This window comes from Gymnoscopelus microlampas, assembly GCF_963454915.1.
Source record: "Gymnoscopelus microlampas genome assembly, chromosome: 15".
NCBI classification, from domain to species: domain Eukaryota; kingdom Metazoa; phylum Chordata; class Actinopteri; order Myctophiformes; family Myctophidae; genus Gymnoscopelus; species Gymnoscopelus microlampas.
In genome coordinates this window covers 33,456,990-33,483,774 of record NC_139952.1, presented here as the reverse complement: position 1 = coordinate 33,483,774, position 26,785 = coordinate 33,456,990, and the positions used below count along the sequence as shown (strand labels likewise).

The 26,785-nt window shown below is 40.2% G+C and overlaps 2 protein-coding genes across 6 annotated transcripts in view; both read right to left on the bottom strand.

Moving 5' to 3' along the window:
* LOC311061426 (tuftelin-like) overlaps window positions 1–14,965 on the bottom strand; it is a 24,497-nt gene extending 9,532 nt beyond the window's left edge. Inside the window, exon 1 of one of the 2 annotated variants that reach the window (XM_084080067.1) lies at window positions 14,713–14,965. In XM_084080067.1, coding sequence (XP_083936193.1) covers window positions 14,713–14,769 — 57 coding nt within the window. In that variant the 5' untranslated portion in view covers window positions 14,770–14,965. Of the gene's footprint in view, window positions 1–8,363; window positions 8,493–14,712 lie in introns of those variants that run through there. The other variant, XM_084080068.1, reaches the window with a different exon arrangement.
* Window positions 14,966–20,285: 5,320 nt separating this feature from the next.
* Window positions 20,286–26,785, bottom strand: part of cgnb (cingulin b) — a 32,538-nt gene continuing 26,038 nt past the window's right edge. For all 4 annotated transcript variants that reach the window (XM_084079603.1, XM_084079601.1, XM_084079602.1 and 1 more), the window contains 4 exons: window positions 25,869–25,987; window positions 25,307–25,415; window positions 23,117–23,280; window positions 20,286–22,360 (listed from right to left, as the gene is read on the bottom strand). In XM_084079603.1, coding sequence (XP_083935729.1) covers window positions 22,225–22,360; window positions 23,117–23,280; window positions 25,307–25,415; window positions 25,869–25,987 — 528 coding nt within the window. In that variant the 3' untranslated portion in view covers window positions 20,286–22,224. The remainder of the gene's footprint in view (window positions 22,361–23,116; window positions 23,281–25,306; window positions 25,416–25,868; window positions 25,988–26,785) is intronic.

Genomic DNA, 26,785 nt, shown 5'->3' with positions numbered 1-26,785 from the left:
ATAATCTGCCACATTTAATGGAAGAATCTGGAGAGGAGTAGTGCTGATGTCATTGTATTGTATGTTTTTCTTTTGTTTCTTGTTTTTGGTCATTGATTGTTTTGTAAGGTTTATTGTAAATGTCTTTTCTTTTTATTATTGTATTTGTATTGAATGTTGAAATACTTTGTGAAAAAAGAAAATAAATAAACATATTGTTGAAAAAAAAAAATCAGTCACAAAAAAAACGAACAACAGTAAGCTGTTTGTTGCTACCCAGAAAGGTATTTTTACAGGATTCTCAGGCAGGTGCAACTTTGTTACGGCACATAAAATGAGAATGGAAACGTTTTCACGCCAAAAAGCTTAAACCCTGGTTGATCTTAAACAATACCATTCATTCTTCTCAGACCATTTTTTACATTAAATTCCATGTCAATTAGTAACTTAATCTCATTTAATAGGTTTTAACTACACCATATTTGTTATTCATTTCCATGTTGAACATTACACAATCTTTCTAGCTGTAAAAAAGAAAAGAAAAAAAACAAAAACAACACAGCCTTCCATATAATCACTCAGACCTTTCCCCTTAATTTGTCGTACAGTACTGTCGTTCTGGTACTAGAGTGAATGCCACTCTAGCTGTAACAATACAGAAAAATTCCATGTAACTCTATATTGAATGCTGACACGTGAACTATAGCTACAGAGACAGGGGTGGGAGACTCTATGGTATGTATTAAGAGAAAAATGGCCACCATATGAATATAGTCAGTTAACAACTTTCACTTTGTCGTCCCTATTTTGGGCATGCCATTATACTATAGGTGAGAAAAAGAAAGTATATAGCAGTTCTACAAGCTCACAACCCGTTATGATGCAACATGTTGTGTGCTTGTAGATCGGCTGATTTTGAAAAATGTTGAATATGCCATAAGTGGTTAAAAGTATGACACCTGTTAGGTGAGGTATTAGAGGTACTGTTCGTGAGAATGACACCGCAGCAATTACAGCAGAGGAACGATAAATATTTGACAACGCGCTGCGTGCACACCACAGCCTGTTGTTTGTTATGAGAAACTAGGCTACGCCCATGACACGGCATACCAGCCACAACATTTGCAGTAGTATGCAAATGACATTGCAACACTATGTAGAGGCAAAATAAAATCCATGACTTTAACATTGTATTTTTCTGTGACTTTATTGTTCACTCACTGGTTCCTCTGAAGCTGTTTGCTGTTGAAGCATTGTTTCTATTTAGTGTTGTTCTATGGTTTGTGAAGCACTATATCAAATGCTTTCAAATGTGCTATTGTGCTATTAAACTATTATTATAAAAACAACATGAATTTTCGTATTACTTAAAAAATAATTACAAAGCTATAACATCATGACTGCGATGATAAACGTTTGTGGAAGGTGCCTGTGTAAAGAACAGCGTCATCAAGATTGAGATAGTAATATTAGAAACCATCATTTTAACAATAACTACTTTTGATATTTGACCTCTAAGTACACCTTGTACTTCTATCTACAGCATGTATGCCTGACAGCGTTCTGGGGTGGGTGGGTAAGGGGGAAGGTTGTAAGAACCAATGAGCAGAGTCCACACTGCCACACCCTCCTCAGTCTATCATTGTTTCAACCACATCCTGCCTGGATCAATCCTCCACCAGGAAAACTGACTCCTCAAGCCCAGCAGCATCAGTGGCTTGTCTGTACAGGAGCACTCTGTCATTAACACAAACCTCTAACCGTCTCATCAGTGCGTGTGCGTGCGTGCGTGCGTGGTGTGTGTGTGTGTAAGACTGTACGTTGTTTGTTTGGTGGGTTTATATGATGCTGCAAGACAGAATGCACGTGTAACATCTCACTGTATACGGTCTGTGCCAGCTTGCCAAGATGTGTGAATATGTGTACCATATGTGAACCATACTGTGTGAATAACATGAGTACCATATGTGCTGCATGGACAGGCCGCGCAGAGAAAAGCAGAAGCAACGTCTCTCTGGTCGTTAGTAGTCTAGATGCATAAGCAAACGTATGTCTCTGATTTGCATGTCGAGGCTGGGCTTAATGGTTTACCTCGCCTGAGAGTGCTGTGTGCATAGCAGGAAAAGCCTGAAGAAAACCATCAGGGCTTCAGCTGCTGACAGGCAGCCCCAGCATGTCATTTTTGTGATCTGTGGGAGTGGCAGCCTCAGGGCTTCTCTCCACCAGAGAAAACACAGAGAAGAGAGGGAGAGGCATACATGCACTCGCGAGCACATGCACACACACACGCGCGCGCACGTGCATACACACACACACGCACGCAACAAATAGGCTCTTCACACAGAGACACAATGTTCACTGCTTTCAACACATGCTATTGTTCCCATTTCTTTTTGGCGTGCCGTGCACACACCGCAAATTGTCCTCAGCTTGGGTTCCAAAACATCAGCTTTAAATCAGTCAAAAACTGTGGGGCTCAAAGCCATTTCCTCAACAAACAATAGCTGCAGCAATGATGAATGTGCCCCACGTCTGATCATGTATGATAGAAAAGTACTGGGTAATCACATGTGGGAAAGGAGCTAATGATGACAGAGGCCAAGGACCACACGTCACCTCATTTCACCCAGTGGCTCATCATGCAGTACTTGTGATGGTGCGCCAGTGCAGTGTTATAAATCACTGGGTGCTCAGAAAGCCTAATTATGCATTTGCTTTGGGTTATCCTGACATTTAGGACCCATAATGAGAACCTTCTAGTTAAAATTGCGGTGATTAATTTATGAAGTTATGCAAGTTGCCAACATCAATACTAACTAGCCAGGTCAATGCTGCACTTACAAAGCATTCCACTCTTATATAGCTGTAATGATGACTATGATTACGGTTATTTATAGTGATCTCATGGTGGGAAAGGATTTTTCCACTCCTCGTACTTTTTTGCTAATAAACGTGCCAAGTTGCTAACAATCTGAGAGATAAAACCTGAGGTTGATAAAAAGAAATATTCTTGGCTAATGGCTATCCCCAGGTAACTTTCCTTGTAACAACTATGTTAACTGTAATGCCATGATCAACAGTGACTCTGTCTTACACTCTATGTAAAATATAAAGGTGAAGGCAGGGGGGGACTACATGTAAGACCAGGTGTGTAGTTCATCTTTTAAAATGTACTAGTTTTTGATACATCAGCAAGAGAGAGAGAGAATTGAAGATCACCGAACATAAAAGCAACATTAGAAATCTTGATGAAAAATCTCCTGTAGCCAGGCATTTCAATGCCACAGGACATGAGGTGTGTAGACTGAGGTTTCAGGGTATTGAAATGGTGAATCCCTTATAAAGAAGATAAGCTTACTGGATTCAATCCCTAAATACTGAATTCGCTCTGGGATTAAATGAGGAACTGGTATTAAATAGCTATTAGAAAAATCCTGGTGTAGTTTTCTTGTGGGTTTTGTCATTTATATTACTTTTTTTTATTCCCAACTTTTATATTTTCTAATCTATGTATGTATATGTTTGGGATATTATACATTTGCATATTAATGACTGCTAGTATCAGCTATATATTATATAGTTAATTTCTGCTCAGGTGCTCGATGCTAACGAAGGTCAAAAGGGTCAAAACTGGTTTGTTTATTGTTGACAGCTGCTGCGGTGCATTAAAGCCTTAAAACCTATTTTGTGTGTTTAGATGTTCCTTTGCTGATGTCACACATTAGTATTGCAATATACTGTATATACAACTAAACAAAAAGTGCTAAACAAAAATGCAAAGTAAAGACAGACAAAAATGTCTGTCTGTCTGTCTGTTCCCAGCATAACTCAGGCACTGTCTGACCAGCTGAATTCAAACTTGGTGTGTGTCTCGCCGATGACCTGGAGATGGTTTGTGATGAGTGGGAATTTGGTTGGACCAGCAGTTGTCCAGAACCGAAAAACCACAGATGTCTGTATCTGTCTGTCTGCGGGTCATTCTCGACATGGATGATCCCTGAGTAGGCCATTACCCTTAGTAAAGGTAATTTCAACATGATCACTGTTAAAAGTAAACGACTCAAGCTGCCAACCACCCTTCAACCATTTTCAGCAAAAAATGATCATGACCGCAGCCTGACCTATGTACTCCTTCAAGCGCTGTTATAATCCATATCTGTCTATGCAATGTGGGCATGTGTAAACCCATACTCACACTGTAAACTGTTCTGTACTTGTACAGTATACTGTATGAAACATCTGCATCCAGCCATCAGAGAGAGGCGGGGAGACACCTGAGGGCGTATCCGCTCGGCCAGCCCCCACAGCTCAGAAGAACACTCATTTCCATTGCTGTGGACTTTGTCATCATGGAACCAATGATTGCAAGATTCATAGTCTAGACAAATGTAATGCATGATGTCTACAAGGTGAGGTGGCATTGCCTTGCTACCCTGGCCTAACATTACAGTAGCAGGTTTATTTCACTCTGACTCAGGACCCTATTCCAGTTTGTTGACGTATGTGTTAACTGAAGTGCTGTATGATCACATAAATATTGTTTCGGTAGTATGTCAGCACAGCCAGTATTGCAACAAGTTATTGCAACATTGTTTTTCAATGTACTGAATACAAATACAGCTGTTACAGCGTGTAATGTCAAAACTTAAAGTTATATTGCACTCGGGCCACACAGCAAAATATTAACTGTTGATTTAACTGTTAATTTAACAGAGATGGATTACCTCTCAATGCTAGAAGCATGTTCCTTCTCCTTATCTGATCTTAAATGACCTTCATGTTATTTATGAAGTAAGCTGCCAAATGCTTTGTGGGAAAGCCTTTGGTAACAACTGTAGTGATACAAGTTTAAGTGGCGTTCCATTCCACTGTAATGACTGTCGCTCCAGGGTCTGAGTGAACTTTAATCAAATGCTATTGGGTGCGTGAGATGACATCAAACATCAAAGAAAACAAAGCGATGAACTGCTTTTCTGCAGGACTTACATTGTACAATGGAGACAGCAGGTCTAGTGAGGGCATTACTATTTTAAGACATTTCGATCACACACTGCAGGTATTGAAGGTAGCTTTGTGCTAAGACAGCTATTTAGCCACCTATACATAATGTCATCCTGATGGGCTAAAACATTCTCAAGCTTCTGTAAATCAGTGGAACCAAGGCAAATATTTTTATGATAAATGACTGTGACATTGATTATCTAACTTTTCGTGCTGTATGGCCACTTATCACCATTTTACAACTTCATATGATGGCCATAACACTCCCACCTTTGGGTGGATTTGGGACCATTTTTACAGTCACAGTTAAATTAACACTGAGGATTTTACTGTATAGTAGGGCATTACTAAAATGGAGAATGCTTGCTCACTCTGTACATTTTCCCATGGATTACATTACTGTATAGTCCTCATATCCTCCACACCTGTTGGTTTTAGAACGCTAAAGATTGTTACAAACCTTCTCATGAGAAAACTGAACAATGCAAACCAAACTCTCAGGGCATACAGACTGCCACATACTGTATTAAGACCAGAAAAACACAAACAAGGGAATGCAGTGTGAAAAACAAATACAAAACACAGGGATGCTTGGAAAATAATCTGCCACAGGGGAAGGTATCTAACTCCTGTTTCATGGGTCAGCTCTCTGGCATTCCCTGCGAGGGTCTCTGTTTTCAGTCTCTAGTGTCTCACACTCTTCATCTGACACAATGGAGTTCTGGGCAGCAGCCAACACAGTTGTCATATGGTTGCAGAGCAGCGGTTGCTTTAAAGCAAACATTTGTAACTGAAATCTTTGCTTCTGGGGATTCTACAAATGTCTTCTAAATCAGAACAGTTTTCGTATGTTGCTATAATATCAGTGGTGCTCCAACTTTTCCATGTCAAGGACCCCCAAAATGATATGTATTTGGCCGCGGACCCCCATCTCAAAATATGTTGTTCCAGGGCCCCCCAGAAGCACAGATCAGAGTAAAACAAATTAGCTTTAAAACATACAGTATATGTATATTCAAAGATTTGCACAAATTCTCCACCTTTAAAAAAAAAAATAGCAGATCTACAATCTCATAGTGCGGCACTTGGTGCCGCACTATGAGATTGTATATATGCTATTTTTGAACAGCCAAAGAAATCTTAAAACGACACAGATGCGTTCCCGGTCTTAATGGATTAATATTGTACAACAGTTGTCCTCTAAAGTGACACTTAGGTAGAAAACATGATACTATAAATCAGTATCAAAGCCACCAAGCCCATTTAGGAAGCTATAACATTATTCTGTGAATATAGTCTCTAGCATTCAGAAGGAACATTGTTGCTTTCCCCCAGTTGTTGAGCCAACCACACAGCACTCTCGCACCGCAAGAAGTGTCCGTCTATAATCAACACAAGACCAACAAATCCCCAGTTAAGTGTGCTTAGTTTTTTAACTTCTGATTTAGAAGTGACATCAGCGCTTTGCTGTTTGACATTCTCATGCAAAGTTGGTGAGTAAACACGTCTCCACACGATCACACAGAAACCAGATGTAGGTGCATGTCATTGAGCTATAAACTGAACGCCACAGAACCGAGAAATGACGACTGATGACTAACCATTAAAAATGTAAAAAATGTAGCCGCTTAAACCCTATATACGTCATTGACAACGGTCCCCCAGGAGACTATCATTAGCCCCCTTCTCCCTCAACAACAAATCTCCGGCAAAAAATAGCAGACCTACCACCTCACAACACGTAGCACTGCAAAACATTGTGAGCTTGCAGATCTGCTATTTTCACAGAATGTTTGCCTATTATGACATGCCCAGAATAGGGCACGCAAGTGTTCAAGTGGTTAAAGCACTTAAAATCAGTGGTCTGTTCTACAGTGATACGCTATATACGTAGTGTGACCTGCAGAACATTTTCGCAGCCAAGCTTAGCCATCCAAAAAACGTCAGAGAAAGCAATATCTGATATGCAGGAGGAGGGGCTGGGGGCAGCAAGAATGTAAACTTCAGTTCAAATAGCCTTTTTCATGTGATAATGTGGCGTCTGAGGTGAAGGTGAAGGTGATAATGACCGCTGGCCGTTGGGAGTTTTGAAGTAATTCACACATTAACTGCATTAACAATAGAGCGGTTATTTCATTCGGCGACCTTGCGCACGCGCACATACACGCGCATGTGCCGTGCGTGTGGGAGAATTATACTATGCCCTCCAAATAAACCTAGAACACACCACTGCTTAAAATCACTTATAAACATTAAACATTTAATACTGTATATTCAATTGAGTGCCTGAGGACCACACACTGCATTACTCCCATGGCGCTGTTATGTAACATTTACATGCGTGCCTTTACTTGTGCCTTGCTAGTTCATGGAAAGCAGTGGAACATGTGCTTGCCCATAAGAGCTCTGTATCATGACCTTAAGTTGTATTCACAGTACTATCACAGTTCACAGTTCAGTGTGATGACCATGAATCACAGGAGAACAGCCAAAGCCACTCAGTATATTTACAACTCAGTAATATCATCAATTATGACACATTTCCTCCATAACACATCACAGTGAAAGCTTTAACCACAAGAACCCTACGCTCCCCATTCTGGGCAATGTTGTATTATGCAAATGTACAGCCAAAATAACTGATCTACAAGCTCACAATGTGTTACAATGCAATCTTGTAGATTGGCTATTTTAGCTATTTGTCATACATAGATTGGCTATTTACAGCAAAGATATGTGGTGTAAAGGGAGAAAAGGAGGGGGCCAAGTATAGACCCCTGGGGGAACATGGTCAAAAAAGTATAGGGTTTCAGTAATTAACAGACAATGATTGGCGAGTGACAATGGTCAGTGGATAACAATGGCCATTAAGCAGACTGTGATGCCTTGCTATTGCTAACTTCCTAAGTTTAATCATAAAGACCAACATCATTGCCATCCCTGTCTGAGAAATCTATATAACCACTTTCATTTTTCATAAAGCTGTCAACTGGGAGGTGCACAAGAGTCAATGTTTCTTGATCTCTCTTTTTTTTTTTCTGCTGTAGTACCAGATAGATAGACATAGTGATCACTTCACTATGTCTATGTATGTCTATATAACATATTCCATGTTAATGAAAACTATAGCAGTTGTTGTGACTCTTCATTTTGAGTCACAATATTTTAGTATGATCTTCGCTACAAAGATAAAACTGAAAAACTGAATCAGCTGTACCTTTTATCAGACGAATCCACAACCACTGATACAACATGAGACATAACCAAGCACTGAATCATACAGATAAACGATTAACTACACACACAGACAAAACGATATCCAGACTACATGCAATAAATCCCCGTGGATTTCACTATCTAGATGTGTCATTATTTAGGCATACCTCCTGGGGAGCTGAAGTCAACCAACCGTGGTCTTTTTCCTGTGATGATCTGTGTGTTATGTCTGAGATGTTGGGTGTGTGACTATATGTATGTAAGTGTGGGAAACGGCCTGCCTCAAGACGTCTGGGCGAGGCTCCTACAGCAACCCAACCCTTTTATATCTCAAGATGTTTTTATTCACCAGTCAGTAGTGTTCACTGGAGTTTACAGGAACTAGCCTCCCCTGCAGGGGTAGAAGGCCATTACATGGTCGTTACAAGTACATTAGATGAGAAGAGAACTTCATAGGATAGGGACTATGTCATTCATTAGATTACAAGTCTACAACAACAACAACAACAACAACAAAGGGTTATACTTAGTTTTCAACCCATTCGAATTACCGCAATTTGTTTACATTTCCTGCATTCAATCAATTAGCCGTCTCATTTTGTAATCAAACAAATACTGCCGTGTAACATACGTGACTGTGTTCCACAGCTCCCTTATAACCATACAGTATTTAAGCATGTCTATATAAAAGTCACTGGGAGCAGTGATTGGCCAGTAGAAATGGAGATTGGAGAGGGCATTGTTTGTTGCCACAGGGTGACAGCGGTTGGTAGCAGTGCAGTGAGGAATGTGCAGTGTTGGTTACATAAGCCTGATTAATGAAGCGTCTTTATATAGGAGTCTCTGCTGGCGTTGAGAGGTAGCTATGCAGTGTAAACAGGGCTGTGCAAACAGAGGTCAAATGTCAAGTTTGTCCTCTGTTCTCGCAATGAGCCTTTTTAAAAATAATAATAATGTATATGAACTTTTCCCTCGCAGACAATATCCTGGTGTCTTTACTTTTTAATTTATTATATTGGTTTGATCTGAATGTATACATTTCCTGTATAAGGTAAGGTTATGCCTCGTGTTTATTTCAAAATGTTCACACTGTACTTTACACATGTGTAATATGTTTGCCATGTAAATAAACACCTGCTCTCTACGCTTGTGTGTATATTTGAACTGTACTTTTTCCCTATACAACATTTCTGACGCATCAGGCTGAAGGAGTAACACCCCAACAAAGAACCAATTGAGTGCACAGTGTTTGAAAACCATGTGTACCAATCTCGGCCAATGTAGACACCATGTAGCTAACCCTGACATCCCTATTTTGGGCATATCATTATAGATGAAAATAAAATAAAGAATTAAAAACATTTTCCAAAATAACAGATCTACAAGCTAACGACACATCGTGACGTGACACAATGCGAGCTTGTCGATCCGTTATTTTCGGACAATCAAATACAAAATAGGTCTTAAAGGACGACTTCACCCATTTTCAACCTGTCTTCAAATAATTGGTCCTCACTAATGCTCATTATGATAAAATGGTACAATTTGTTTCTGCTCTGCCCTCCTATGAGAATAGGAGGGCTGTGGACTGTTCAGAAACCCATCTACCAGTGACATCCATCTACCAGTGACATCATCGGTAGGCAGGTTCCATGGCTTCCATTATAGCATGCTAACTTTCCAGGAATAGAAAGCATGCAGTTTCTATTAGCTTGGAATCCCCATCGATGATGTCACTGGTAGGCGGATTTCTGAGCTCTCCACAGCCCTCTTAGACACAGGCTTTAGACAAAAATGGTACCATATTATAATGAGCATTAGTGGGGACCAATTATATGAAGATAGGTTGACAATGGGTGAAGTCGTCCTTTAAGTGGTTAACACGCATGATCACGCCACATTAGGAGACGTCCATCAAACTGCTGGCTTGCCAAGCTCAGTCCAAAAAGACAAAAAACTATAATCCCTTAAATGGGTTTCGCTGTGAGGGGTAATTACCACTGTTCCCCTGTGGAATTACAAAGCCACAGGGTTTGCAAAACAGGATGCCAAAGAGGTCAGATCTAATGTTTAACGAGAGATCACTAGTCTCATTACATAATAGACATTCAGTTGCCGCGCTTATCTTGAGATAATGCATGGTTACAGTGAGTTTTCCCAGACTGTCAATTCAACTCAGGATACAATTCGAATCACGATACTAGGTTCACAATAAGATCTTTCACGATTTTTTAAACACAAAATGTGTGTTTTTCTTTACTATATCTCTTACACAAATCCAGTATTTTTACAATACTGTTTTTTTCTCTTATCCTCTTTTCAATACAGTAGTAAATGACTGAAAACTCTCTTACAAAGATCCTGTATTTTCTTCTTTTTCTTCCTGCTGTTTGCATCACAAAATCTTTTGTATTAAATCGATTTAAATTGTCACCAGTTAGAATCGATTTGAATCGATTTACGATAAATCGTTAGATGCCAGCTGTCAAAGTTACATACAACCAGTAGTCAAAGTTACAGTGCATCAGCAATGGATGTCTATCAGCAGGGTTCCATTTGCTGGAAGGGATGGACAGAAAATCCATGCCTCTGGTCATTCATTTTTATCGCCAGTGGGGATATGTTAAATATATGCATACTTTAGGGGAAATGTAGAATCTATGTTTGATAATATCACAATTTAATTCAAAAAAATATGTTAATCACAGCTACCCTGGCGTCCCTATTTTTGGCAAATTTAAAACATTTGTCAAATATATATTTTTCATAACATTTAAAAAAAATATCAGATCTACAAGATGAGAACGCGTCGCAATGTGATGTGTTGTGAGCTTGTAGGTCAGCTATTTTAGCTATTTGTCATATTGAGTGGTTAAGAAAATGTTCCCCTCTCTCAGTAAATGCAGAAGCCGCTGCCAAAACCTTCTAGTTAACAATGGTTTAAGGGGGCTGTGATAACGCTTTAAACTTTATAGAGGAAACACCGTTTTGTAGGGACTAGACTGGAGACTCTTTAAAGACATTTCTGAGACCGAACAATGGGGAGAAACAGGAAAGAGAGGGGATGGAGTGTACAGTAATAAAGGTCATGAGCTGAGCAGACTTCAAATCCATTACATCACGATAACTTGCCCTCTAGCGTATGTGATACTACACGCACAAACTGGCTGAGCCGACAGAACGACAGCAATGTTGAACTTTGATGGAACCTTGGGTTATATAGCTACGTTTGGGCATGATATAGGTCAAAATATTGTTGATTATTCTTGTGTTGGTTCTGCGCTCTGTGATCATGAAGCCAGAAGTACTGATTCCATTCACTCTTATTGTGAAAAAGGTCTAAAAAACTTTTGACACATAAATGGACGCAAACAAAGCACATTATACTGTACATTGCCAATATGTAAAAATACAAGTCCTGGTACCTTAGGGAAACTGAAATGGCTATATTCAAGGCATCATTGATGGACATTTGCTAGAATCACAGCAATCAAAAGGTCACCACTATGGGTGTAATATGAGCAACGACAACACCAAAGGTGAAATAGGTGGGAGTCAAAATTGTAGTGTTATATACTGACAGAAACTGTTTCACCATTCAATGTGAGTGAAATATAGAATCGTTACTCCCGGTTCCTCATTCACAGAGCACAGAAGCAACAGATAAAGATAAAGATGATCAACAACCATATTTGAACTTATATCATGCTCAGGTAGCTTACAACATAAGGTTCCAAACAAAGTTCAACATCACTTTAGATAGTGTCAATCACCACAAACATAGTAAATAACAAACACTGAACATCAAAGCAGCATTTAAGTCCAGTGTTAATTATTTATTTGCCTTTGGCAAGCCCAGTTGGCCGCCACCAATCTTGGAAGCTGAGCCAGAACCACAGACAACATGTCTGCGTATGTTTAGGCATGACTAGGTATTTCTCCTGCATCTGCCAGACACTTTTACAATCCACCTGTTCATTCATGCCATCCTAACAAATCAAGTTCATAATAATAATGCAACACTATGTGGCTTATTTAATTAAACAATTGGAGGAATTCAAATATTATTCTCTTTTAACACAATTTATATTTTCTAATTGAGTCTAATTCCCATAAGAAAGTGACTCGGTCAAACATCGACTACATCAAGCAATTAACTATATACTGATCCACAAAATCAAAAGGAAATTATACTAGTGTAAAATGTATACTCAACTGTCCCCTTTAGAACACTCATTGATGTTTTTGGACAAAATATTTACTCCTTTACAGAAAGAGGACCTATGTTTATGGATAAACATGGAGATAATCTCCCAGCAGTGTGGAGATAATATCAGAAAACAGAACAGGTTTTTAAAGTGGGGTTTTTATTTGAATTCTTTAGGGCCCCTCTGACGTGACAAAACTGTAAATTCACAGGTAATAAAGACCTGTGAAATTACAGTTTTGCCACGTCAGAGCCAGTTTAACAGCCTTTTTAACTACTCATTTGTACACTCAAAGCAGATGGCAAGCAGCCTTATCTCTGTCAATAAAACATTGACTGATGCACTTGGACACATCATCAGTGTTGTTACCTGGAGTCACTGGGTGTTTCGGGTCTTGCACCAGACACCCTCCTCCAGGCGACCCGACCGAGGCTGGTCAGCCCTCGGCCTGTGTCCAAGTAAAATGCTACTGCCCCCACTGTCTCTTGGGGGTAGTTAGAGACAGTGCTAATTAGGGGGTTAGGGTTAGCCTGGCACTCGCCAGACCGACTACGCAGATCCATGCATGCTATATTTACAGCCTGCAACAGCCACCCACGCCATCAGTCCGGCTGATGCCAGGCCAGGTTAGCCTGGCACTAGCCAGACCGACAACGTGGATCCACCCACACGAACCATATGTGAGTGAATCCACGACATCAGTCCGTCCAATGCCAGGCCAGGTTGAGATGTTGCAGCTATTGGTGACACTAGGAGGCTCTAGGCACTGTGGGTTGCCTCCGGGCCGATACAAACTTATCTCTATTAATCCTAAGGTTTAACTTGTATTGATCTTTAAAATGAAATACTTGTTTCCACTTAGTTGACGCTAAACTTCTGAGAAAAGAAAATGCAATATCTTAGAAATAAAAACAACCTAGAGGTGTACACACACAGACAGACAGACAGACAGACAGACAGACAGGTTTGCATGCTCAAAAATATGGCAAATCCTTCCACAGTGTCATCTAACAGCTTTGGTAATTCCCTTCTCTTTGTATTTGCAAATATTTTAAGATTGGATATGATTATATAATTGATGGACTTTTACAAGTTAAGCATTATACTATGTTTCACGTGATGTGAAACAATCAGTACACCGATGTTTCACACACTTTCAAAGTTGAAAGGCAGGTTAGTGTTACAGACAGTGAAAGTTATACAAGACATACAGATAACAATCATCATGGTCCTCATGTTTGCCAGTCGGTTAATGATACACTTGCATGGTGACACTGTTATGCAAGAGGATCAATTCAAGGACATTTTGGCACAATATAGTTATATTGCCAAACTGGCTTTATTTGGCATTAAGACAGGTGGAAAAATGACCTGAAAGCCACATGAGTAGAACTTGACATATCTCACTAAAGAAAATGACTGGTAAAAGTATAGACAAATTATATTAAATAAATAAATAATAATAATAATAATAATAATAATAATAATAACACAAATAAAAATAAAAAAAATGGCAGATTTGTCTCGCTTTCTTTGGGCTTTATGAAGTTTATTTTGTATTGGGTGCCATCTTACAGAGGAAAATGTTCAAATGAACAAAAATGTAGTTTTGATGACAATTTGATTCAAATGTGAGGGCACTTGAAAATAATGGCATATCATGGAGGACAAAGACATTTCAGTCCATAATAATTCCTCCTCACTTCAATGAATTTGAACATAATTATGCTACAGTAGCCTATCTCTTAGAAGAGACTCTTTAGCCATATGTGATGATTGTTGCATCTGCTGCCTAATGCTGACTTCCTTTAGCTAGGAATAACATAGGCTGACAGCATTAATAACTTCTTCAATAGATTTTTTGTTTGATATTTGTGTTTTTGGGGGGGAGGGGGGGGGGGGTTAGAATGGCAATGTAGCCAACAAGAAGTAGCTATACTTTGAAGAGCATATATAGCAATGTAATTAAATGTATTGTAGGCTATGTATTAAAGTTAATCATATTCTTTAATATAGCCTAATAGTAGTCTAGAGTAAAGATGAAAGACACAAATAAACAGCGTAGCCTAAAAGGCTAATAATAATAAAAATGAAGTGTTGAAATAATGTTGCTAGGGGCAGCGCTTTTGTCTCAAATGATTGAACATTTTATTGACTTTGTCGGGCGACTCTGTTTCTGTTAGCAACTCGCCTTTCATTAGCGTCACATATATAGGCTGTACACACATTTAGCTACTTTGTAAACTCGGATAAACAAACAAAATGATAAACGTCATTATTAGTAGACAGTTGAAGAGACGTCACTCACGTTGGTTGTTGTGGAGTGTTGTTGTTCCACATCCTCCTTGGAACGCGGACTACTCATCCTCTCTCTCTCACCGGGGGAAAGCGAAACAGATCAGAGCGAAGAGAACCACAAACAGTCAACTAGCCTATTAGTTACAGGTTGTTGTGTCTATCTTCTTCTCCGCTGTCTCTGTGTAACTGAGAGTTACAGTACTGACTGTAGTTTCCTCAATTCCACAGTTTTCACGAAGTTTTCTCGAACAACATGTGTGTGTGTGTCTCAGCCGGAGGATTAAAGTTGCTCTCTCTCTCTCTCTCTCTAGGCCCGTCTGTCTGTCTGTCTGTCTGTCTCCCCCCTCTGTCGGACTCAGACTATAACCTGACCTCTTGTTTGTACTGCTACTGCTACCTACCTGCAGTGGTGGAAAAAGTACTCATTTTTTTTACTTAAGTAAAAGTATCTCAATAAATCAATCAATCAATGTCACAAGTAGAAGTTCAGTATCAAGATTTTACTTGAGTAAAAGTACAAAAGTGTTGGCATCAAAATTTACTTGAAGTACCAAAAGTATACTCATTATGCACTATGTCCCATTTCACAAGTTTTCAAGTGTATAAAATGTGTACAAATGAAATTGAAAATAGCAGATTTACAAGCACACAATGTGTCACTTTGTGAGCTTGTAGATCGGCTATTTACAAATGGCCGAAATGCACATAGGGCTGAAATGGGTAGCCTAATCTGTGTTTTGTAATAACAATCAAAATCTACAAAGTAACCAGTAACTAAAGTTTTCAAATAATTGTAGTGGAGTAAAAGTACAATATTTGCCTCTGAGATGTAGTGGAGTAGAAGTAAAAGTACTGAAATTGGAAATACTCCAGTAGAGTAAAAGTACCTCAAAATTTTACTTAAGTACAGTACTTGAGTAAATGTACTTAGTTACTTTCCACCACTGGTAAGTAGTACCTACCTGTCATACCTACAGTAAACTAAACGGAATGTTCCACCTCATAAATAACACACACAAGGCAGGTGTTCTAGACAGTTTATATAATAGTTTCTTTCTTTCTTTTCCCCCCATAACCAATAGTTTACATAAGTTTAACTTAATTGTATATAACGCCAAATATAATATTTTAATATAAGAGTCGTTGACTCCATCAGTTCACTAGAACTGTGAACATTGAACCAATCTGTTTTGTAGGCTACTCTTGTAGCCTGCCTTATCTTCTACAGATTGATCCCATATGTATCACATATCCATGGTATGTGCAGTATGCAGCATGCTGTTCAAGTCTTTGTCTGTTTTACAACAAAGACTCCAGTTCTACCTAAAAAATATATATATTCTCAAGGGCCCAGTTCTCCTGTTACCCAACTATGTCGAGTCTGTAAGTGTTATAGGTAGACTGCTGAGTCATACATTTGGTAAGCCACTAAACCTCTTGACAGAAATCTATGGATGTTGTGTGAGTGTGTACATAGCACAACAATGACTGTACTATTGCATATCATGTTCTGATTATAATTAGGTGGGTGCGCTTAAAATGGCCTTAGCAAGGTTATTACAGTTGAGATTTTCATTAGTATTGCATTTAAATTACATGCGATGTGCCATCGATAGTGTCACAAACCGGGTGATGAATGTGACAAAGAGGGAGTCCACACAAGAGGTAAATAAAATAAAAGTCATTTAAACTTAAATGCCCTAAAGTAAAGAATAATGAACACATACAGCAATGAGGTGTGAATAAATGGTAGGTATTAGTAGTGTCTGCACTCTGCAGTGTATGTATGAGTGGAGCATGGTGTGCGCATGTGTGCGGTGTATGTATGAGTGGAGCATGGTGTGTGCATGTGTGTGAATGTATAACCAACAATAAAAGCAGGAACCCAAATTAGAGCAGCTGCTCACTGGGGGAGAAGAGAGAGTGTTGCCTCTAGTTTCCTTAACCTTATATAGAATTCCCCCAATCACCCTCAGGTGAGACAGCCTGCCCCACTCTGCCAATCGCTTCCCCTGATGGGAAAGCGCCAGCCCCAGACAGGCAGAGGGGGGAAGGCCGTCACAATAGCAACCAGACATCGATAGATGGCCTGGCTTCTGTCTCCTCAGTCACCTTTCATGAGTGGCGAGGCCGAGGGTAAGATGGATACGCACTCTGTCTGTTTATCTGGCAGCAGCCGAGGCCCGGTGGTTAGAAGCCCATATTATGTGCTTGACTCATTCTGCTTCTCGTAGGGCATCCTACTATTGTCTTTATAGTAGCTTGCTGGAACTGGAGCTATGTACACACATTTTAACCATTTATTTATGTCAGACACACACACACGCGCACGCGCACGCGCGCACACACACACACACACACACACACACACACACACACACACAGAGAAAGCACAAAAACATATCAACAAAACAAAAAAACAAATGAATACAAATCTACGAAGCAAGTCAAAGTATTGCTGAGGGGATGAATGACAGTTGGTTTTGCAAGTGGGTAAAACATACAGTAACGATGACCTGGGAAAATTCACCTGCCAAAACATGTCCAGGAGAAACCAAAACACTTGCAGCTTTGCAGAGGATTTACGGTTACTCAAATAACTATGGTTTGTTTCTGTCCGGTAATCTTCATAATCAGATCTTGACAATGCTGAAAAATGTTATTGTGAGGCTGGAAAAGCAGCAGATACAAAGCTAAGAAGACTCTTAATAAAAGATTGATAAAAACAACAGATGATGACAGGCCTGGCTCAAAAAGGGGCCTGTTACTGAGACAAACCTGCACGTGTCTGTCAGGACAAAATCCTTGCATAAGGCCTGCTGACTGAGCAACTTCCTCTCTCACAAGTTGTGTCTCCAACTAACTCGCTCAAACAATGGAGCCCTCGAGGAAGGAATGTGCTTTCAGTAATAATAATTTAAACACATGAAATGAAAAACCCATCTGTTCTGGGGCGATCATTTGTCAAAAATAGCAGATGAGCTTGAAGTTCGGCTATTTTCGGCAAAGAGATCGGAAGAAGAAAGGAAATAAGGAGGGGCAATACATAAAGTAAATAAAATGAATGTGTGTGCGCCCTGAGGCATGCTGGGATGTCCCTTCCTTGTCCAATATGCACTCCAGGATTCTACAGTAGGCCTATTATATCTTTAAGGGTCAATGTCAGTCTATACTATAGGGTTCTTGAAATGTTCATAAGTTACCTTTCACATTTACTGCTGCTTTGAATAAACGCATCCATCAGGAATGTAGAGCATTATGTAAAATACAATGATGCTATTAAGCCCAGTACCTTTCCTTTTTGCGCCTGTAACCTCACAGTGCAATTACTCCAATGGTAAGAATGACATAAATTCAAGCAGTTCAGAGTTCACTATAAAGCCCAACCCTAAGTAAACACGATACTGTATATCTAAATTCATGGCAACCTTGTCTGGACCAATACTTATCTATTGTTCACTTGTCAGTCCTGACCTCAATAATCACCTCTGACTATACTGCCATGATTTATTTCAGCAGCACTTTCTCCACGTGTTCAATGTCCTCCAACCCATCTCTTTTTTTCTGACTACTAACATAATTACAATGAGTCACCAATGCTAGGTTGCGCGGTTGTTTAATTGACACTTTTTCTTGCAAGTTAAAGACAGGGATAAGTTTAAGAGTGATGAACAGTGCGTGTAGCCTGGCTACATGGTGTATTTTTTGGAAAACCATTAGATAATCTAAAAGCACATTGACGCACACCCAGTTCTTTTGATAAACACCAATTATAATGATGACGACAAGTTGGATTATCAAGAGCTACCACTTTCTCATACGTCTTACAGTTGTTTGCCTTCAGAGAATCATTTGTGCATAAAACAGATGAAATGATGCAATAAAGTAAAGCACATAAATGCTGTTATTTAGCAAAAGTCCCTTGTTTGGTTAGGTATAGCCCTACATTTTGTCCAGTACTGACAAAAGGCAATAGCAAGTTGAGCACTGAACAGGTAGGCCTATTATCTGTGAACACCACCCTCTTGCACTCAGACCAGTCATCATGACCAAGCCGCTTAAAGCCCATATCACCTCCTCACGGCACAATACTACTATACGTAACCGGTGGCTACTTATAATGTCGAGGTAGATTCAATCAGTAACACAGATTTTCAGTCATTCTTTCTTATGGCCAGGTTATGGATGGATTTTCTGAGCCAAAATGTAATAGTCCATTCATAGAGTATAGGCTAGACCAGTGGTTCTCAACCTGTGGGTTTTGGGGGGTCCTCAGATGACAGTAAAGTGACAATTTAAGGACTTTTAAGACCTTTTTAATACCTAAAGAAAAAATAAATGAAATTAAAAAAGACCATTACTGCATTAAAGGTAATCAACAAACTATAAAAACTGGTGAAATATTGGCCAAATTGTCAAATAATATATGAAAGAGGCAAACATTTTGAAAATAGCTGATAGCTACAAGCTCACAACGCCTCGCATTATTTTGGGGGGTCGCGGCCTGAAAAGGTTGAGAACCACTGGGCTAGACTTAGTAATTATCATTCATTACTGATGAGTGAGTGCTTTCTGTTCTAAAATACTTTCTTTAGCCTATTATGCTGTACAAATTTCAGAACTTTTATGCCCCATCTAGCATACAGAACAGCCCCACTTCTGTGGAAAAAAAGGAGGACAGTATACAACATACATATTAGAAGAAAATTCTACTCTTTTGCATATGTAGTCCTTGAATGTACAATAGTCAATAAAGCTCAAAGTAATACAATCGCAGGTGACACGTGACAGTCTCATTTATAGGAAACAGTAGGAACTTCTTCCTTTTGCCTCAAACCGCAACCTGTTTCCTTATTGACATACCTGTATGCATCCTGCATCCTGCATGCTGTTTCTTCAAGACTCTTTCACAACTCAGAGGCAAGCAGGTTTAATAGGATGAGCCAGACATGAGAGGTGATTTAATGGATATTTTGCAAGGGCAAACAATGTTTGATGGGTTGAAGCATGCCACTAAAAGGCCACCCCTCCCAGAGAGTAGGAGGTATATGAAAAGGCACCCAGGCATGTTGCAATGTCAATGTGGTATTTGCAATGACGCTGGCGCCACCCAGGACAGAGTGGCATACAGTAGGCTATGTGGCTTCCATGGGCCCTGCGGAGCAATTTTTTAAGTGCACAGTTTAATACTTCTTCTATATACTACTCTGTCCCTTGCACTCTACTTATGTGACTTATGTTTACACTGTCATTTTTGACTAATGATATTGGATTTAATGATTGTAAAAACGTTCCACATCTATCAAGGTATTACCTATTGTAGTGCACTGTAAAATTCGATAAGCAAAATGTATTTCATTTTAGGCCTTAGTTTAGATAAGTACAATGAATAGAGAGACAGGAAAGGTGAGGGATTGAGGGGGGGGTGACATGCAGTTAAGCACAAGAAGGAATATAGCCTTACTTATATTTATGAGCTCTTACTCAGTGAGTCACCGGCGTGCCCCATATAATATTTCTATAAAACGTCTCTAAACAAGGTTACAGTGTTTTGTAAAATAAAAGGAAGTAAAACATAGTTAGAAACACTAACACTTTAATTAAGTGAAGAAGTGTGCTGTTGGCTACATTAATGCCCACTCAGCAGAACAGACAAGGCAGAAGAACAGAAGAGATTTCAATAAACTACCTGACATTATTATAACAATACAATTAAATATGAGATGTCACGACAGCATACTAACTGAATATGCAAACTAGAAAAAACATTACAAGAATTCAGCATACATCTTTCATAATACACAGGATCCTACATTTATTTGAAATATCCAAGTCAAATTTTAACTTCATAGTATAATCAAGCATTGGCTTAAATGTATTGTCAAAAATTCACCTACTAATCATCACATTCATTATAAGGTGGGTGCAACAAAGAATGCAAAACACTTATAGTCTAACGTAACAATTTGTTGAATAGGATCAAGCACTAGCAAGCACATGGAATATGATTCAATTAATTACAGCAGCATACAACACCAGCAGTGACTAGAACATCAATTTTAAGGCATTTCAGTGACAACGTGCACTCAAACTAATATAAATAAACAGACATATAGGGGACCATTTGAGAAATATGGCCGTATATAAAAATTATAGTGATTATTCACTTTTGAAGGTACTGTACATGGTGCTACTATATATCTGATTGTCTTGGAAAGCAGGTGTGCATGGCTACAAGAGTGCAAAAATACAGTATAGGCTCAGTTCTATGGCCTGTCATTGTCACAGCAGAGGGTAAAAAAAAAGAAGAATTCTTTGACATCACTTTGGATTACAAAATGAAAACCAACACCAAGGTACTGTAACAGAACGGCAAATGACAGTGACATATTGTCACGCTCGGGCAGAAAGGTTGTAAATCCCCATATTTCATATTCCCGTTTCATAAATGAATGCCCCATCTTATACTTCATCCTATGACAGCACAGGTTCTCTTTTTTTCAATTTCCTGAAAAGTAACAGCATTGGACATACAAAGTTCCCTCCCGACAGTTACGATATGCAACATGTCACGCCCAGGCTAAAACAAGCACATACTGTAGAACTGTAGAATCCGGACATACCTCCGGCAAAATATGCAAGCCAATTCTTTTGGTTTTAAAACGGCACAAATATTTCAAGTTGGAAAACCGTGCATAAATCTAACCAAATCTAAAATAATTACAGCGTTAACCGAGAAACCACGTGGCATTAATGTGTGTACCACAGTTTTCATGAGCAAGTGCATACAGCTGGAAATGTCTTTCGAGAGTTTTAGTCAAGCTGAAGCATATAGAGTAGAACAATACCCTGTTTTTCTGTTCTTGTAATGTCTCAACTGAACCCAGACAAACAAAGACTTCTTTTCAAATTTATGACTTATGGGAAATGAAAGCAAAACAGTTAAGCAATAACTGCACAAGGTACCAAGATGGAATCTCATTTTCCTGGCAACCTGTCACATTCTGAGCAATATCTGACTATAACTGCAGCTCTATAAACTACAAGGCAATTATGTAGCGCTTGGCAACTTAGTTTACCATACAACTTAGTTTTTCAAGCCCTGAGTACCTCTCTATGAAAATCTTTGTAGAATATGCAACTTTTTCACTGAAATATTTTCAATAGAACATTCTCTATTTCTTCTTATATGTTTTCTTTTTCCTATTTACATGACTTCATGCTGTCTTCCCCCACTCTATCCTCTCTTCACACATGCGGGTATTTGGAGGACGTGGCCGAATCCACCATTGTCTCGGAGGTGCAAACAACACAGGTATCAGCATCGAGTTTGTAAGACTGATCATATAAAGCGATATATTCTTAAGCCCACGTGTAAAACTATGGTTAAGTATGGTTAAGCTCAACTTCCAGAGCCATGCAAGAAGCACCTTTGTTTGCACCTCCGACACACTCACGTGACATCAATTTCCCTTTCCATATTCACATATACTAGGGCCTGACGTCATGGCTAAAAGATTGTCTAGCAGTTGGTGGTCTGAAGGTGGCTCTCGTTGAGGATGGAGGTGATGCTGTTGCCGTCGTAGAAGCCGTCCTCGTCCTCTGAGCTCAGGTTGGAGGAGCCCAGCACCGAGCGACGCGTTTGCTGCCCCTTCCGCCTGAGACAGTCAAATGTAAAAGAGAGGATGAACAACCGCACTGCACACATTCACTCAGTCACTAACTCAGTGGTTCGTCGGGACCCCCCTGGGGGTCCCCACATAATTAGTCCCCCTAAAGAGAGAGCTTATTTTGTTCACCCATAATAGAAAGAAGTCAGTAACAACGGCCTACTGGAGGGCCAGAAGTGGCCAGAAGAGGAGGACTTTGGTGTGCTTTGATTCTAGGCCAGCAGGCTTACATGTTCCAGAGGCAGTGGTTTTAATTGCAACACCATCTCTGGTTACAGAAAATTTGCCTACTTTTATGAGTTGCTGGCTGCTGAATAGCTACGGAAACCAGTTTCCAATAACAGATGTTTGCATGTGATCACTTTGCCCGGGGAGTTTCAATGTCTTTGTGTTTGGTATATTGCAAGACATTGATTTAAGTAATTATAGGGTGCTGCCATCTGGTGGAAAGTACAACATTGATCCGTAATAGGCCTATGTGGCATACAAGTGTACCTATGTAAATGCATGCTTAAAACAAGCATATCACGAATAGATATATTCTGAAGTCACTTTAAAATCATACAGGCCTACAGAGCCTAATTCCACAATATTATAAAACAAATGTTTTAATGTGATGTATAATGTCATGTTCATACCTTAATATTTCCAAATACATTTTATTATGTTCATGATTATTTTAATAATTATTATATTTGCGATAGGGGCGATTGGATTGAGTTCCAGTATTGCGTGTGGTCCTACTTCATCTCAGACTCCAGTGCTGTGACTTTGGCTTGCAGGGCTTCCTGGAGCTCCTGCTGCTCCTCCAGGTCCCGTAGGACTTTGCGGCGGACTCCCTCCAGGCGCTCCACCTCCCCCTCACTCTCGTCCACCTGTCGCTTCAGAGCCTTCACGCGCAGGGACAGCTGGGAACAGAGGGAGACGTGCGGGGGGTTAGAGGGGAGCGAACGAGGGAGATGCAGGAAGGGTTACGGGGACAATACAGGAGGTTGGGAGAGGACTCGGAGTGGAGGCTTTAGAAAGCAGGGGGCAGAGCTAGAACCGATGGTTTTGGAGAGAATGGGGGGCAGAGAGAGAAGGTCGGGTGTTGGAATGATAGAAACTGACCATATTCACACGGCAGATGTTTTGCTCTTGTGTGGGGGTTCCTGCCCCTGGGTATAATGTAAGAGCAAAATGGCCACCGTGTGAATACGGCCCATGGCAGCGGAAGAGAGAGGCACACGGTTGGAGATGAAATGTATCATTTGGAGAAGAGAGAAGGTTGGAGGGGGAACAACAGAGGATGCAAGAGGTGAGGGTGCAGCGGGTGCAGCAGTGTGGCTTGTTGTCACAGTCATCACCTGTAATCAACTCGGCTGACTTTGAAAGCCAGTCACTCACCCCGATTAATTACAGTTGTTGACTGCTGCTCCAGAGCGCCACCCTGTGGCTGTCCGCCTGCAGCCAACGACACCCAAATGTAACCTCTCCCATAAGGACGTTACAGGAGGTTTGGAGAGGAAGGTCATGGAAGGAATGAGGCGTACAGGCACAGAAACAGAGTTGCAGGAGGGTGGGTTATGTGTGATAGAGGAAGATGGGAGGAGTGGACAGAGAAGGGTGGAGAACAGGAGGTGTGGCATACAGGGGTTACAGGGGCATACAGGGGTTTATGGGAGGGCAGTCAGAAAGGTTAAACGTCATCAAAAAGAGAAACATGGCAGGGCAGCAGAAAGGGGATAGGAGGTTAGGGAAAGTTCTGGTGACCAAGCGAGGTTAAGTTTGGACATAGAGTGTACAGCTAATATTAGCCAGTCAGGTTCATTTGTACAGCCTTTAATCACTGTTACAGTCTTAAAGGGCTTTACAGGCCCACATTTAATGGGCTTTACAGGCCCACATTTAATGCCATTTACTGGCAGCAGTGGCTCAAGAGGTAGAGCAGCCGTCTGGGAACCGAAAGGTCCCTGGTTCTATTCTCCTGGCTTCATGTCAAAGTGTCCTTGAGCAAGACACTGAGTGCCCTATCTTGCCTCGCCTTACCCCTTTTATGCCTAAACCTTTTTGGCATTTTGAACTATTTTTAAAAACATTTAAAAATAGTACAAATAGCCGATCTATAAGCTCACAACGTGTCGATGTAGATCGGCTATTTTTACTATTTTAAAATGTTTTTCAAAATAGTAAAACAAATGCCAAAGAAGTTTGAACTTAAGGGGTAAGGCAAGATAGGGCTCTGCACGTCTAACTGTTTCCCTAGCACCCCTAGGTGGCAGCACACTGCTCCTAATAGTTAGGTTGTATCAAATGCAGAGAACAAAATCTCCAAGAGCTCTCATTACATAACCCTAACCCTAACCCAGTTACTGAAACAAACGACACCTCCTATCCTTAGACCCTCAATCGAGCAAGGAAAAAACTCCCAAGAAAACAAAAGAAAACGAAGAAACCTCAGGAAACTGGTTCTCTCTTTTGTGATCCTTCCTGAGATTTCTTTCTTTTTTTCCCTTAAGGTCAGACAGGTGTGCAATAGGTGGGCAATGTGAAACACACACCAAAAAACAACAACAATCAATTGTCCATACTAGTATTAGCCTATAGTGAAAGTGGTCATCCAACGTGGTTATTCTCTGATTTTGAGAATCAGCAGGAGACATGGGCAAATTACTCCAGTAAATACCGTACCTCAATTTCTCGTAACTGGTTGGAGTATGAAATGGATGTTGTTTGATAATAACGTGAGTGCCAGAAAGTTAATTTAGTAGGTACATTGCTGTGACTGAGAGCCTTTAGTAGGTATATTGCTGTGACTGAGAGCCTTACCTGACATTATCTGAATTCCAACCTTATCTTACAAATAAGATAAAGCAAGCAAACTAAAACAAACACTATTTGACCTGACTGTGATCAGCATATTCCCAGTTACAATATACAGTACAGTAAGTTTACCTGGTCTCTCTGCTCAGCATGTTGGCTCCTCTCCTGGTCCAGAGTGGCGTTCACATCCTTCAGTTTCCTCTCCATCCGTCTGTGAGACGCCTGGATACTGGCCTTCTCTCTGGGAGAGCAAATGTGGAGGCCACACATCAGTTTAAGACAAATACTAATTTACACTAAGTAGCCACTGAACGCATTTCCCTCTACATTATATTAACCACTGAAGCCCTATTCAAACATAAAAATACAAGCTTGTAGATCAGCTTGTAGATCAGCAATCTTTTAAAGAATCACATGTCCAAAATAGGGACGCCAGGGTGAAAATTGTTAATTTATCTGAAACCCAATACAAGCCCAAAATAGGGACGCCAGGGTGAAAATTGTTCATTTATCTGAAACCCAATACATAAGTGCCATTGTAAATCTGCGGGGGGAACACATGGTTGGAGGAACTTCTGAGTAAAAGATCACATCATTCCTGCAGCTCTCTATACACCTATAATTTCAGCGACAGCATTTATTGATCACACTCCTCCATGTTGAGTGAGTGTGTCTGTGTTTGTGGGGAAACTACCTCTCCTCGCTGTGTAGCCTCTCCTCTAGCTCCTGTACTTTGTTCTCCAGCATGGTTATACCGGTAGAGGGCCTGCTCTGGCCTTCCATGTCTGCCACACGACATTTCAGCTCCTTCACCTGTGAGGGGAAACGATGAAGACCAGGTCAATTAACCAATAAACCACTTTGTTGTACAACAAAAAAGGCAAATAGCCGATCAGCTATTTCACTATTTGTTTAAGTAAAATAGTGCCCAAAATAAGTGGTTAACCCCTGTGTGTGTGTGTGTGTGTGTGTGTGTGTGTGTGTGTGTGTGTGTGTGTGTGTGTGTGTGTGTGTGTGTGACCTACGTACAGTATCAGGCGCGCGGGAAGTACTTAATAGCCAGGGGGGCTGAGCGTCGGGGGAATCCGCTTGATGCATGCAATTTTTTTGCGGGTTCGGGTCGAAAAATGTGCGGGTTTGGGTGGGTTTTGGCACTTTTTTTCCTTTACTTTATTTCGGTTTTAAGGTTAGGGTTAGGTTAGGGTTACGTTATTTAATTCTTTTAATTCAATTTAAATGTAATACTTTTTTTTTTTTTAAATCCCTTCCCATCATCAGGGGGGCTGCAGCCCCCGTAGCCCCCCCCTTCCCGCGCCACTGTACAGTATATGCATTCGTGTGTGCAGGTCTTCATTACAGCTAATTTATATACTTCTTGTACCATGGCATCAAAATATGCCACCAAGGGCAAATATGCCATTCGGATGTGTCATGAGGAGGTATAGTAAGTTAATTCTCTATAACACTGGTAATGAGAACAGACGTGTAGAATTGGTTTGCAGCTGAAAACCACAATTCTGTACACGGTATTTCATGGAAGTAGTCTTTTTTTAATTTAATTTTTATTAGCTACACCTGGTGATGTTACTGAAGCTACATTGACTGATAATC